The sequence below is a fragment of the Eucyclogobius newberryi genome, unplaced genomic scaffold, assembly GCF_026437365.1.
Source record: "Eucyclogobius newberryi isolate DKJ021-1_F unplaced genomic scaffold, fEucNew1.0.hap1 SCAF_6, whole genome shotgun sequence".
Lineage (NCBI taxonomy): Eukaryota > Metazoa > Chordata > Actinopteri > Gobiiformes > Gobiidae > Eucyclogobius > Eucyclogobius newberryi.
Genome location: NW_027316278.1, coordinates 27,484,649 through 27,498,975, shown reverse-complemented (window position 1 = coordinate 27,498,975; position 14,327 = coordinate 27,484,649). Strand labels below are relative to the sequence as shown.

Here is a 14,327-nt window from a genome sequence, read left to right as displayed (position 1 = left end):
CTCACGTGTGGTCGAGGTCTAGAAGAATGAAATGCAAACAAAGTTGTTAGAGGGACTGTATTTTCAACCGTGGGTAAAAAGAAAAACATGATTCAGACACCAGTCTCGTCTCTTCCTTTTATGTGGTTTTCATCCAATTATCATCATTGAGTCCCTTTTTTATTCCACAATAAGCTGTTTCTACACTACACTTTAGTAATTAAAAGCATTTTCCTGAACTAGGAATAAAAGTGAGATTTAGACCCTTTAAAGATGTGATTTTTAGATAGAGACATTGAGTTCAAGAAACACATAAGCCAAAAGAATTGCTCAATTTCTAATAAAAGCCACCGGCAGCAGATGAATTGGTGCCAGGAGCTTTGAAATGTTGTGTGTTTTGATCCAGGAACAATTAATTTGTCACGCCTGAAGTTTTCTTGCATGACGGTTTTATGTAATATTTGGATTAATGAAGTACGACGGGCGTAATGAAGGATAAAGATAAAGAAAAATATACTAGATGATTCGTGGGATAACTGCCAGCTTCTATTGCTGTGTTAGTGCAACAACTCTCTCTAGTGGGCTTAATTGTAAACAGCATGTCCTCTTTAGGTTCATGTCAATCTAAACACCAGTACAGGTTTTGATAACATTGCTATTGAGAGGCCCATACAGATATTTTTGGGAATCTCTTGATTTGCAACACTCTTGTAAATAAGAATAAATTACATGCACAATATGTTTCTGTATCAACCATGAATAAAGCATTTCCAACAATTATTGATGATGAAGTTTTTTAGACAATATTTTTGCTGGCCGTCAAAAATATTTACTCTTGCAATTTTTATTTTATTTTATATTGCTTGCACTACTTCCTGTAATTCTGACTAACGAACGTCAAAAACACTCTGTATCATCATCATTCTGTATTTCCCAGATTTGTGATGTCATGGCTCTTTTGTGCAGTTTTTAAGTCCATAAATCATCGACAGATCATTACAACTGCATTTGCATGTCAGAGGAAAGTCAATCAATCAATACAATTTATTTATAGAGCACAATTCGCACAAAGCGCATTTTAAAGTGCTTTACAATGTTACGATAAAAAACACAATGCAGTCTATAATAATATAACACAGTGTATGTATGACCCATTCCCTCCATAGACTCCAAATGGTCCAAAACTCCGCTGCCCGCCTCCTCACCCACACCCGGTCCCGTGATCACATCACTCCCGTTCTCCGCTCTCTCCACTGGCTCCCCATCAAGCAGCGCATAAACTTTAAAATACTCCTCCTCACCTTCAAAGCTCTTCACCACCTTGCCCCCCCCTACCTGTCTGACCTCCTCATCCCCCACCGCCCCACCCGAGCTCTCCGATCCTCCTCCTCTCTCACCCTGACTGCACCAACATCCCGACTCAAAACTTTTGGCGACAGAGCATTCTCCCGAACAGCACCCCGACTCTGGAACTCCCTCCCCCAACCTGTCCGCCACTCTCCCTCACTCACAACATTCAAATCCCGCCTAAAAACATACCTCTTCACCCAAGCTTATGACCTCCCCTACCCCTAGCCTCCTCTACCCCATTGCCTACTCTTCTACCCCCTGTTACATCCCCATCTTTTTCTCTCTACTTCTTCTGTCTTGTTCATTTTATCTGTATATTAATGTGTATTGTACGTGTTGTCCCCCCCTGTCTGTAAATACCCCCCCCCCCTTTTTTATTATGTTCAGCGTCTTTGGGTCACTGAAAAGCGCTATATAAATAAAAGTTATTATTATTATTATTATTATTTTCCCCATTGAAATGAATGGGGAATTAGAATTATTATTCTTTAGACTTTATTCTTTAGGCTTTATTCTTTATACTTAATTATTTAGCTTCAATGTAATTTGTTGTCATTTAAATCTGACATGTTATTTTAAGTAGTACCACCAGTACTACTTACACACATGTAGTACTCTTACACACATGTTGTACTTTTACGCAAGAATGCAGACACTCGCAATGGCATTATCTAGTTTAATGTGTACTTATAATTGAGTATATTTTCAGCACATTACATTAAAAAAGTTACTGAGAACAGCCAGAAGCATCTTCGTGCAGGTTGTGTATCTGCTCCTTCTCTTACCCACAGACCCACGTAACCTCACTTTATCACCTGCTCTGATTGGCCAGAGCTCAAATACTATGTAGATTACTGTTTAAAACTATTTAGCTTGATTTTAATCTTAAATTAAATGAATCAAGTTGCATAGAAAAATAACTCAGTACTTTGAATAGCAACTTTTAGACATGCTTTTTACTCTTAAGTGCCATGCAACTGTACTTTTACTTGAGTGCAAATTGTATGTATTATGTGTCATTAAGCTATCATCCGGTATTGGGCATCTGTTTTTATTAACTTAGTGCCTTTACTGTCCCTTCAAATATAATCAAAGTAAATATTAGCATGTGGCTTATGTAAATATTTGAACACGGAGCCTCAGATAAACGGTTCCTCTAACAGATTGAATCCCCAGTACTTAAAGTAAAGTAAAGTACAGTACAGTAAAGCCTCAACCTTTTTAATTTGGTCAAACAAGTATATATAAAATCAGATGATGTCAGTGGGCCCCCAGAGTTTTGTCGGATCGTCAAAAATAATTTGTGCAAACTGATCAATCATTGGAATAGGAAAAAATAAACAATAATCTGATGAATTTGTGGGTATATGATGTCCCACCCTGTCCTTCTCTACATAAATTGCAAAAAACGAGAGAGACTAACACAGAAAACAAGATCATATTTTTGGGTGCACTGGCTTTCAGGCGTGTAATATCATACATGCTGGCACCTGTTACTATTCCAATCTCTCTCTGTACATCATGATCAATAAAAAAAACTGAAACTGAATATGGAAATTTTGCAGTTTTAATCTATGGGCTTCAGTCCGTCCCTTTGCCTCACATCATCCAACAATTTGAGGCGGTCACCCTATTTGTGGGGGCCCTTATTTTGATTTTGGGACGGGGCGCAGGGGGAAAAACAAGGGCTCGTAGGGAATAAAAAGGTTGGTATCCACTTGTCTAAACAAATCATTTTGGCTATAAATATACACCTTAACCAATATAATAACAAAAATAAAAGTGACCTTTGTCGGGGTCAGTTCCCCGGTACCTATGTTCCCCGGTACCTATGATCCCCGGTACCTATGTTCCCCTGTACCTATGATCCCCGGTACCTATGATCCCCAGTACCTATGTTCCCCGGTACCTATGATCCCCTGTACCTATGATCCCCGGTACCTATGTTCCCCTGTACCTATGATCCCCGGTACCTATGATCCCCGGTACCTATGTTCCCCGGTACCTATGTTCCCCTGTACCTATGATCCCCGGTACCTATGATCCCCGGTACCTATGTTCCCCGGTACCTATGTTCCCCGGTACCATACCTATATTCCCCGGTACCTATATTCCCCGATACCTATATTCCCCAGTACCGTACCTATGTTCCCTATGTTCCCAGTTACCGTATCTATGTTCCCCCTTTTCTATGAATGGGTGAACTATGCATATACAAGCATAGGTTATTGGTTCCGGTTCCATATCCCCAATATTTGTGCATAAATGTATGGTTTTACAGCATAATATAGCAGCATCTAACCCTATCCCAGGTACCGAGGAACATAGCGGGGAACATAGGTACCGGGGAGCATAGGTACCTGGGAGCATAGGTACCGGGGAACATAGGTACCGGGGAACATAGGTACCGGGGAGCATAGGTACCTGGGAGCATAGGTACCTGGGAGCATAGGTACCTGGGAACATAGGTACCTGGGAGCATAGGTACCTGGGAGCATAGGTACCGGGGAACATAGGTACCTGGGAGCATAGGTACCTGGGAGCATAGGAACCTGGGAGCATAGGTACCTGGGAACATAGGTACCTGGGAGCATAGGTACCTGGGAGCATAGGTACCGGGGAACATAGGTACCGGGGAACATAGGTACCTGGGAGCATAGGAACCTGGGAGCATAGGTACCTGGGAACATAGGTACCTGGGAGCATAAGTACCTGGGAGCATAGGTTCCTGGGAACATAGGTACCTGGGAGCATAGGTACCTGGGAACATAGGTACCTGGGAGCATAGGTACCTGGGAGCATAGGTTCCTGGGAACATAGGTACCTGGGAGCATAGGTTCCTGGGAACATAGGTTCCTGGGAACATAGGTACCTGGGAGCATAGGTACCTGGGAACATAGGTACCTGGGAACATAGGTACCTGGGAGCATAGGTACCTGGGAGCATAGGTACCTGGGAACATAGGTACCTGGGAACATAGGTACCTGGGAGCATAAGTACCTGGGAGCATAGGTTCCTGGGAACATAGGTACCTGGGAGCATAGGTACCTGGGAACATAGGTACCTGGGAGCATAGGTACCTGGGAGCATAGGTTCCTGGGAACATAGGTACCTGGGAGCATAGGTTCCTGGGAACATAGGTTCCTGGGAACATAGGTACCTGGGAGCATAGGTACCTGGGAACATAGGTACCTGGGAGCATAGGTACCTGGGAGCATAGGTACCTGGGAACATAGGTACCTGGGAACATAGGTACCTGGGAGCATAGGTACCTGGGAGCATAGGTACCTGGGAGCATAGGTACCTGGGGACAAAGGTACCGGGGCACATAGGTTCGCACCCCTCTGTGTAACGTGACAGCCTGTGCAGAGCTCGTGCCGGTGGTCCACGTGTCCTCGTCACTTTGGCACCGCCCACTAAGCATTCGGCAGGAAATCGAAACGTTGTGTTGTTAGAATGAGGAACAACTCGCCTCTCGCTGTCCTGCCCCGGGAAGAGACACGATTTCCCGCAGGAAGCGTGTTCACGATGACAGCGGAATGTCCCCAGAAGAACAGCGCTCTGCCGACTGGACTTGTGAAGTTTCTGTCCGCGCTGTTTTACGCGTTAAGCTCTTTCCTCATAACCGTGGCGAACAAGACCGTGTTGACTGGCTTCAGGTGGGTCAAAGGGTCACGTAGTGCGTAACGGCTTGGAAATGAGAATCGTAATTATAACGATGATAATTATAGTAATAATACGCGGTGTTAATATTGCTTTGATGCTTCTGCAGGTTTCCGTCTTACGCCTTTGTGGGAATAGGACAGGTAAGCTGCTGCTGCAAGGTGCACTTTTAACAGACTATTTAAGAGCTGTGTGCGGTCAGAGGTGCAGGCTCCAGAGTCATGTACCTGAGACACTTTGTGAAGAAACTGCAGCTGCTGAAGCCATACTTTTACTTTTTCAATTCAATCCAATGTATTTTTATAACGCCTCAAATCAAAACAGCGCTTGTCTCGGAGGGCGACAGTGAGGAACGGGTTAAACAATGTCCATAGGGACGAGGGACGATGTTCCAGAGTCCCCTGTCCTTAGACCTTACTTCTCGGCCAGGAAAAACTACAAAAAATCCTCCTTGGGACCTTCCACAGTGACGGAGAGATCAGACTCTCTCAGATGGACAGGCTGACAAGAGACAGTGGAGCTGGACCCTTCAGGAGGAGAACCAGTTCATCAGGAGGAGAACCAGTTCTTCCACATATATTTAGTTTGAACTAGTCCTAGTACATTTTTGGTTACTTTTCCCACTCTATAGTGACAAAACCTTTTAGAACTATTTATGAATCAAACAAAGAACAGTAAACGGATGCATGGATTAAGAAAATAAGTTATGACTCGTGTGTATATATATTGTCTCTAATTACATCAAAATGACAGGGAAATGTGTAAATTTAACAAATGTAGCGTTTCTGATGAAAATACTTTATTATAATGTATGCCACCAAATGTCCTCAAGCGCCTTCACTTAAGCTTTTTATAGGTCAAATTTATAAAAAAAAAATGTATCTTTTGCGGAACTTTTGTGATCTCTAAACAACTAATCAATTAATCCTGAGAATGCCCTAATTGCTAGATCCAGCATCTGTGCTTTAGGTAATGTTTGTCTGTCTGATTACATTGATATAGATGATGTTAGGGAACTTTCATTTGTCCCACAATGAGGAAAGTCCTGTCTTGCAACGGACAATTCAGGAACAGCAGGTCAATAGAAACATGCAATAAATAACTATAAACTACTATTTACATCCAAACTGTTACTCCAAGTACGTTTTACCTCTACCTGAGTCAGAATATTTTTTTAACGCGTGGCTACCCTACCACCTCTTCCTATATCCTATACTATAATACACATGATACCAAAGTTACTGTTAACCTTATCTTTCAGATGATCACCACCATTGCTGTTCTTTATGTTGCCAAAAAGAGCAGAGCCGTCCAGTTTCAGGACTTTGACCGAAGTATTTTCCATAAGGTTTGTCAGATTCAACTATAAAATCGGCTTGAGCCAATTTACAAATGAAAAATATGCAATACGTTTTTGCTTTCAGATGTTCCCGCTGCCATTGTTGTATATAGGGAACCACATCACGGGCTTAGGGAGCACCCAAAAACTCAGGTGGGCTATTATCAACGCTAAGTAGGCCGTTGTTGGGCTAATGAGCCGTATATCGTTCATTTATAAATGTTCCTCTTTGTTCCTTTTACAGTTTGCCAATGTTTACAGTTTTGAGGAAGTTCTCTATACTGATGACAATGGTTTTAGAAATGTATTTATTGAGGTAAGCGTTTTCCCTCACAAAACATACAGCATATGCAATTCCAACGTGTAGATATCCACGACTACTTTTATTTCTTCTCTCAGACCAGTGTTTGTTTGTTGTCATATTCCTTGACGTGCTTCGACCGCTCGTACGCTGTCGTCATCATCGGTCGTCCGACTTCTTTAGTATCCCAAGCATGACAGAGCATGGAAGCCCCCTCGTCTCGATTTACTGCTCTGCTTTTCATTTTAATGCCCGTGTGTGTGCGTGTGTTCCAGATGTTTCCTTTTCACATAAAGTTACATTTGTGGTCCAGGTCTATTTTGTATTTAGGGTGAACGAGTAATTGGAAGAGTTTTTGTATGGTTTTACTGTTTTGTTTGTTCATGGTGTTTTAACCCTAGTGTAGGGAGTGTTACCCTTCCTATCATTCATTTTTTTTATCAGTCGATCAGCAAAGACAAAACATGCCGACAAACAAGTATGACGACAAACAAACACCTGTCTGATAAGAAATAAAATGAACCTGTTTGGAGAATGTAGACATCGAGTTACACATATATAAAAAGTATTATAATTGTTGCACTGTGTAACTCTTCTTGTGGGCGCTACATAAAAGTAACTTTGAAAACATGCATTCTTCACGTGAGCATGGTTGCCTCTCCACAGAGCCGACACGTAACTTCTAGCCAACATTCCAGACGGAGCATTTACATCGCCACCAGAAAAGTTACATTGTGCGCCTTCCATTGTGAAAGACAAAGACGACAATGAGCCGCGAGTATGTCAACATTTCCTGTATTCATTAGTTTCTATGTGTTGCCAGGAAAACCTTCTCAAGGCCGCTGGCGTACAGTGTGCTGACCATTGTCCTTGGGGCTTTGATTGCGGCGAGGTGAGTTATTCGGATTAAGTTCTACGCTTGAACGCAGAGTGTCACGGATGATGGACTTGTTGTTCCAGCTCAGACCTGGCCTTCGAGGTGGAGGGCTATGTCTTTATTCTGCTCAACGACGCTTTCACCGCTGCCTACGGCGTGTACACCAAGAAAAAACTTGGGGTGGAGGTACGTTTTACAGTGTCATCTTTCTTGTGAATGCAAGTGGGTCATAACATGGTCATCGGATAGTTTACTTTCTCTGAAGAGGAACGGTTTATATTTTCCTGAGTTGTATAGAACATAGGATACATTTGGCCCTAATTAAATGTAGAATTACTATTAGCACCTCACAAACCATAATTTAATCCAGTTTTTATCCGAAGAGACCCGAATGCTTGTTTTGAACCTGTCCTGCTGCTGAATTGTAATTTACCGTATTTTCCGGACTATAGAGCGCACCGGATTATAAGGCACACTGTCAATGAATGGTCTATTTTCGATAATTTTTCATATATAAGGCGGACTGGATTATAAGGCGCATTGTCCTTTTTTGAGAAAATTAAAGGCTTTTAAGTGCGCCTTATAGTGCGGAAAATACGGTATTCTTTTTTTGAAGGAAATTGACCAGAGAAAATGCTATTCAATACATAGTTTAGGTTTAAAATGTAAAATGCCACTGTAATCTCCAAATAATTTAACACAAATTCATGCACAATAAAGCTTCTCCCAAATAAAGTGATGGATGGAAATTAGATGCAAAGGCTCTACCACTAATACTGATTATTTAGGCTTTTCTGAGTTTCTGTAAATAAGATAAGATAATCCTTTATTGTCCCACATGGGGAAATGCCAACACTTTTGCTCTGTAACTGTTCTGTTTTAGGGACTTGGGAAATACGGTGTCCTGTTTTATAATGCCCTCATCATTGTCATTCCCACCACCATAATATGTGCATATACAGGAGACTTGGAGAGGGTACGTGTTTTAAAATTAATGTAAAACTTGTGAGTAATGAGATATTATAATTATAAGATATTATAAGAGCTAATATTTATTTGTTTATTTTCATTTGTATGTTGCACCTCCACCACATCATCATCTTGACCATAGTCACTAACATTTCAAGGCTGGACACAAGGGACCTTTTTATTCTGTTTCATTTTCTCGTGTATTATGGGGTATGCGACTCATTCATTTCAATTTAATCTTTTAATTACACTTTTGTTACTTCATGATTTTAAGTTTTTGTTGTTAGTTTTTTCCACCTGAAGGTTTGTATTGATGTATTCCATAGTCCTGTGCAGTCATTATAACTCTGCACTGACGACGACAGTAGTTGGAGCTATAAAGGTAAGTGTGCCAGGTTAAGATCCTCAGTTAATTTTGCAAATGGTATTACCTTGTGTTTGCAATGCAGTATAATTATTTTGCAGAATGTGGCTGTGGCCTACATCGGTATCTTTGTGGGAGGAGACTATGTGTTTTCTTGGACAAACTTTGTAGGACTAACAATATGGTAAACCACTCACATTTCAACTGGTTTGACGAGTGTAAACACTTCGATCAGTGTGTTATTCAAAGCTCTTTGTGTTTTCAGTATGTCGGGTGGACTTGTGTACTCGTATCTCAGCTTCACCACAACATCTGAGAGAACGGCAGAAGAGGTGAAAATTGATGCAACAGAAAACCCTTTAAAAACATATTCTGTCAAGTAGAATGGACTTTTGCCACTAGGTGGTGCTATTTTTCTCCATACTGGAGCCATATTTATGTACAATGCTCGTACTTTAAAAAAAATATTTGCAATTTATTACAAAGATTTATGATGTTTGATTAAAATAAACAAACACAAAAAATGTTAACACCGCATTAGATTCAGTGAATGTTTATTGAAGGTCAACCATTTTAACAGTGTGGACAGTCGGGTTTGTAAAATAAGCCTTAGTAGCAAGCATGTGAACTAATAACTACAGATTTAACAGAAATGCTGGTTATTGATCATGAGAAATGCTAAAAATCAATGCTTTTGGTAAATTGTGCACACTGCATTACCTAAACAAATGTATATATTAATCACAATATTTTTTTTAATCAACCACAACACAAACTAAGGGTTAGAAACACACTATGGATTGGTACAATACATCATTTGGTGTCCTTGATTATCAACAATTAATTTGACTTCCAGTTTTACAATGACTTGAGTTGAGGAGCATGCATCTACACAAAATAAAAATCATGAAGCATAGGCGGGGGTTTTGTGAGCGGCTTTGTACAGTGTTCAGGGATGTAGTGTCGCTAAAGAAAAGGCCAATCCAACAAACACAGATCCAGTTGTCTTTCTCCGGATGCAACGACCCACAACGAATCTTCAATGCATTGCAAGCTTAATCCAGAACTTGGTGTGGTTACAACAAAGTGCTTTGCCTTTTAAATGCCCTCTGTAAAAGGCAGAACATTACAAGAGATCCAACAAAAAAGAAACTATACTATTATCTTACCATTTTGAGTATGTAAATAAAAGGTACTTTGTGTGTACTGTGTAACTTTTCTGGCGGGGTAGTGGTCCATTAACCTGCTTTTCTCTATGGAGATGTTATAGCGTTGCCTGCAATGTTCCACAGTAAAGCATTAAACTAATCTAGCTTGCATATACTCAAGTTACAGGTGTTTTACTGCCAAAAAAAAGTGGAAAAACCTGCACTATTTCTATTTTATGGAATGTGTAACTGTCAAGGCAATACAGTATCTCCATGGAGACAAGCAGGTGGCAAACCTTCACCAGAAAAGTTACATAGTGCAAATATTAATTTGGAATCACATTAAGCATGTCACACTTATGTTAAACAAATTGTCAATTGTATTTTAAAAGAGCTTTAAATGTTGGGAAAGGTACATGGAAACTGCTGTAAGTGCCCAGTTTTTTGGGGGGGGACAGACAGCTGGATTAGACTTGCACTGGTCTTGTGTACATCATGATTAAGACTACATACTTTAGGCACACTGCATGTAAAGATGAGCTGAATTATAATAACTAAACTCTTATGGTTCCGCTCCGTCGGTCATTATAAAAGCTGACCACTAGGGGCACGACAAGTACGACTGACCAAAAGTAACCTGCCTCTTCTATTCTTGAGCACACCCTGTAATCATTCCGTCTCCTCTTAATCCATCATATATATATATATTTATATATCGGTACATAAACTTCCACACTCTCTTACACTCACAACAAAACTCGTTACCGTCAAAGTGCAAACAAATTAAAACCATAAAACCGTCTTCCTTTTTGTCTTTAGAAGTCAAAAAGAAAGATCAACATTCTTCATATGGTCAAATCTAAAAAAAATATAGCAGCCTATAAAAGATAAAATGGAAGCTATTGAATAAGGTGCCTTAGCTTATGCCTCCCTGTTGCTGTATTTGCGCTAGGTTTTGACAGTTCCCAACAAAGACTGGTGTAAAACATGATATCTCCAGCTAGACTAGCCTGCAATTAGATCTTTCCACAGCAATTTGAACAGGAAGGCGGGTTGGGAGGTGGACTTTTCCGAAGAACAGCTGGATCTTTAAGCGGACAGGTTGTTGGCGAGCTCGATGAGTGCCAGAGCTCCGTGGAGACGCTCCCTCTGCTCCTGTAGGCGGCGCTTGGCTGCTCCGCCCTGCCCACCGCTCTTCTCCTCCACCGCCATCGGCGTCTCCTCGCCGTCATCATCGTCGTCGGACTCGAGGAACTCCATGGGGTCCTGCTGCTCCTGGTCCTCGGCTCGCCCCTTCCCCTGCCCTTTCATTTTGGTGGTCGTGGGCGCGCGCTGCTCTCGCGTTTTCCAATACCTGCCAAGACAACAGCTCGTAAAAACTCATGGCGTAGAGTGAAGATGACCCTGTACTCGAGAGCGATTTATCCAAAATAGCATTGTTCTTTTTAATCAATACTCTACAAATCAAAGTGTTGACACTGAAAAAAATATATAGATTAATATATGAAGACAAATGTGGACCTTCCTGAATGGTTTTAGAATTGTCTGGACCTATAGCAGGACTAGTATAAGACCCCATGGTATTATTTTGGGATGAAAATCAAACTGTATTATGCATAAAGAGGTTTTCATCACAAAAGGCACAAGAAAGAAAAATGAAATGTATTTCCCTGTCAAGTGTTTAGAAAATATTGAAAAATCATAATTAGCATCAGCTCGTCGACTCACTTTGCCAGCCACTCCGCCACAGCCTTGTTGTCGACCATGTGGGCACTCCCCTGGGCTTCTTTGGGTTCCTCCCTCTTCAGCCGCGAGAAAGGATGCTTGGGACAGTGGCGATTGGCGTGCGTGAATCGATTTCCACACCCTGAGACGACAAGCGCGCACAGTCAAGCAAACGCAACCTCTTTACCGGGTGACACTGCGGGGCTTTGGAAACAACGTTACCTTTCTCTGAACAAACGAAGGGTTTCTCCCCCGTGTGCAGTCGCTGGTGTGTCTTCAGCTGGCCGCTCTGGACGAAGGCCTTGCCGCAATTCGGGTAATCGCACAGGTACGGGCGCTCTCCTGGGACGCACAATAGTGAAGTTATATTCAAAAAAAGGCATGTGGATGAGTTGAGCGTAGTCTGGGCGTGTCTTACCTGTGTGCGTCCTCTTGTGTGCCTGCAGGGACTTCTCACGGGGAAACACTCGGTTGCAGATGTTGCAGCGGATGCGGCTGGATGACGTCTCGCCTTCGTTTATCAGCTCGCGGACAGTGTCTGCTCGCGGCCGCCCTCTCCGAATGCCGTCCTGACAGAAGGAGAGAAAAGATTAGCCTTGTGACAGCAAAAAAATTGACTCATTTGATGTTGACATGATCCGAGACAAGATCATGAAATAGTTGGTGTTTTCGCTTTTTGATTTAGATGTAAAACGACTATTTGAACCACCTGTTATAGCCGAGATATAATAAATAGTTCCATTCTTATTGATACTTTTTCTTTTTCCAGTCACGTGGGCCACGCTGCAGCACGTTGCTTCATTAGTCATTCCATCCGGTTACATTTGGCGGGCGAATAAACGTCAGCCCTGAGCAGCTGCTGCAGGACCAGGAAGTGTCTGGGGTTTAAATGCCTCATGTCGCACCCTTATGCGCGGGCGATTTTTAAAAGGACTCTTTATAGGCCTACTTTTCAAACGTGTCCTGCTGTAATTGTTAATCGCGTTGTGTGCGTAGTCAAATTACATATACAAAAAGCAGAGTGAATGTGTTTGCGAGAGGTTATTACAAAGCCATGACGCGTGCGTAATTGTACTGCAGTAGACGTACTTCGCATTTGAACTATTAAGTGCTTTGTAATTATAATTAGCTGTTAATGTGACGTCAGTGGAGTTTCCATCTACATTGAAAACTGTTCTTAAGACTTCTAGCCTAAAAGGTGTCGGTACCTTGAACTGTTCGGGAGATTCAGCCGGGTCCGCCTCCCTGACCGTCTGGGTCCCGGTCGGGGACGAGGCGCCGCTCACGGAGCCTGGACTAAGAGTCACATTGTGAGCATTCTCTCCCCATTTCCACGGATACACCATAAAGTCACTGAATCCCGGGCTGGTCGGGGTCATCGCCTGCTCCTTCCGTGGCTTGATAGGAGTCGTCTTAATAACCGAAACCAAAACTCTTTTGGGTGAATCGTTGCAGTAAATGACATGAGGGCGCTTGTTCTCCGCCATGGTACGGAAGATAAAAGTACCTTAGACAAATAAGAAGCGTGCAGGTTCAAGAGATTTCTACGACAAAAATGAGTCGTTGTAGTCTAATAAATAAGAAAATAAGTGTCCCTCTTTCTTCAGGCCTGTGGAGTCAAAGTATTCTTCATTTCAAGAAAGAGATTCTTCTGTAGAAAGTATCCACTACTTGAGCACAAGCAGCGCCACTGTGCCTCTCCTGCTCTGAGCGCTCACACCAGAGCCGTCCCGCGTTGCAAACTCGCGCCCGAGCAGCGCGCGGACCAATCCACGGTGCGCTTATTGAGTCACGTGTTCACATTAACCAATGGTAGCCACTGTACAAGGATCCAACAAGCCCGGGGCTCTGGGCTCTGCGTGTACATTGGATAATCATCTGGACCAATGAAATTAAAAGTCCCGGCGCGCTCGTTTTGAGACTGACTCTCTGATTGGTCCGTGAATGTGTCAGACTGGGTCTTTAAAGCGGAGAGAACCAATCACAGTGGAGAGCGGTTACAGCGCGCTGCAGACGAGCAGATGGCGTTTTCCCGCGCGGCGGAGTCTGTTTATGTTCTCACATTTTGGTCACTTTAAAGGGAAAGGAAAGGGTGGAGGCACCAAAGTGACATAATCATGGGTGGATCCGTGTTGAACTAAAAAAACTACTGTTAGGACCGGAACTGAAGAGCACTGAGAAGCACACATTTACAGGATGAAATGGCAAGAGCATTTGGATGGGATTGTCCTCTTCTAGGCCTACATCAGTGGTTCATAGGGATGTGCAATATTAGCTATTTCATTTTCATTTTCATTTTCATTTTCATTTTCATTTTCATTTTCATTTTCATTTTCTTTTCTATTCTATTCCAATCAAGTCAAAGACTGGTTTGACAATAGCTCGTCTTCAATAGAATGTGATGATGGCATAATATCAGATTGTTGGCAAGAGCCTAGATCAATGGGAGATTTAGGCATACTGTTTTGGAAATAAATATCCAATAGGCCTTTAGAAATCCAAAAACGTTAAACCTGAACATGATTTGTTTTGGGATTGGTTCCATAAACTTGTCATATCAATCTCAAGCTTAAAGTCGTTTTAACTAACAACAATCTTACAATCCTTGGGGT

The 14,327-nt window shown here is 42.1% G+C and overlaps 2 protein-coding genes across 2 annotated transcripts; one reads left to right on the top strand and one right to left on the bottom strand.

Moving 5' to 3' along the window:
• Positions 1-4,857: 4,857 nt before the first annotated feature.
• slc35d2 (solute carrier family 35 member D2) lies at positions 4,858-9,366 on the top strand. Its single transcript, XM_072433298.1, has 12 exons — positions 4,858-4,988; positions 5,102-5,135; positions 6,254-6,340; positions 6,417-6,484; positions 6,576-6,647; positions 7,456-7,524; positions 7,593-7,695; positions 8,393-8,485; positions 8,621-8,688; positions 8,782-8,860; positions 8,944-9,026; positions 9,108-9,366. The coding sequence occupies exons 1-12, from the start codon at positions 4,858-4,860 to the stop codon at positions 9,223-9,225; spliced, it is 1,005 nt and encodes a 334-aa protein (XP_072289399.1). The 3' UTR covers positions 9,226-9,366.
• Positions 9,367-9,379: 13 nt separating this feature from the next.
• znf367 (zinc finger protein 367) lies at positions 9,380-13,395 on the bottom strand. Its single transcript, XM_072433299.1, has 5 exons — positions 12,924-13,395; positions 12,134-12,284; positions 11,938-12,057; positions 11,719-11,857; positions 9,380-11,344 (listed from the first exon to the last, which is right to left on the bottom strand). The coding sequence occupies exons 1-5, from the start codon at positions 13,200-13,202 to the stop codon at positions 11,080-11,082; spliced, it is 954 nt and encodes a 317-aa protein (XP_072289400.1). The 5' UTR covers positions 13,203-13,395; the 3' UTR covers positions 9,380-11,079.
• Between the last annotated feature and the right edge of the window lie 932 nt (positions 13,396-14,327).

Excerpts from the sequence above, each read along its gene's own strand:
- znf367 (XM_072433299.1), bottom strand. The coding sequence starts at position 13,202 with ATGGCGGAGAACAAGCGCCCTCATGTCATTTACTGCAACGATTCACCC. Across the intron at positions 12,058-12,133 it reads ACACAAGAGGACGCACACAG|GAGAGCGCCCGTACCTGTGC; the intron begins GTAAGACACGCC and ends TGTGCGTCCCAG. Across the intron at positions 11,345-11,718 it reads GTGGCGGAGTGGCTGGCAAA|GTATTGGAAAACGCGAGAGC; the intron begins GTGAGTCGACGA and ends TTGTCTTGGCAG.
- slc35d2 (XM_072433298.1), top strand. The coding sequence starts at position 4,858 with ATGACAGCGGAATGTCCCCAGAAGAACAGCGCTCTGCCGACTGGACTT. Across the intron at positions 6,485-6,575 it reads GGGAGCACCCAAAAACTCAG|TTTGCCAATGTTTACAGTTT; the intron begins GTGGGCTATTAT and ends TTCCTTTTACAG. Across the intron at positions 8,689-8,781 it reads ATTTTCTCGTGTATTATGGG|GTTTGTATTGATGTATTCCA; the intron begins GTATGCGACTCA and ends TTCCACCTGAAG.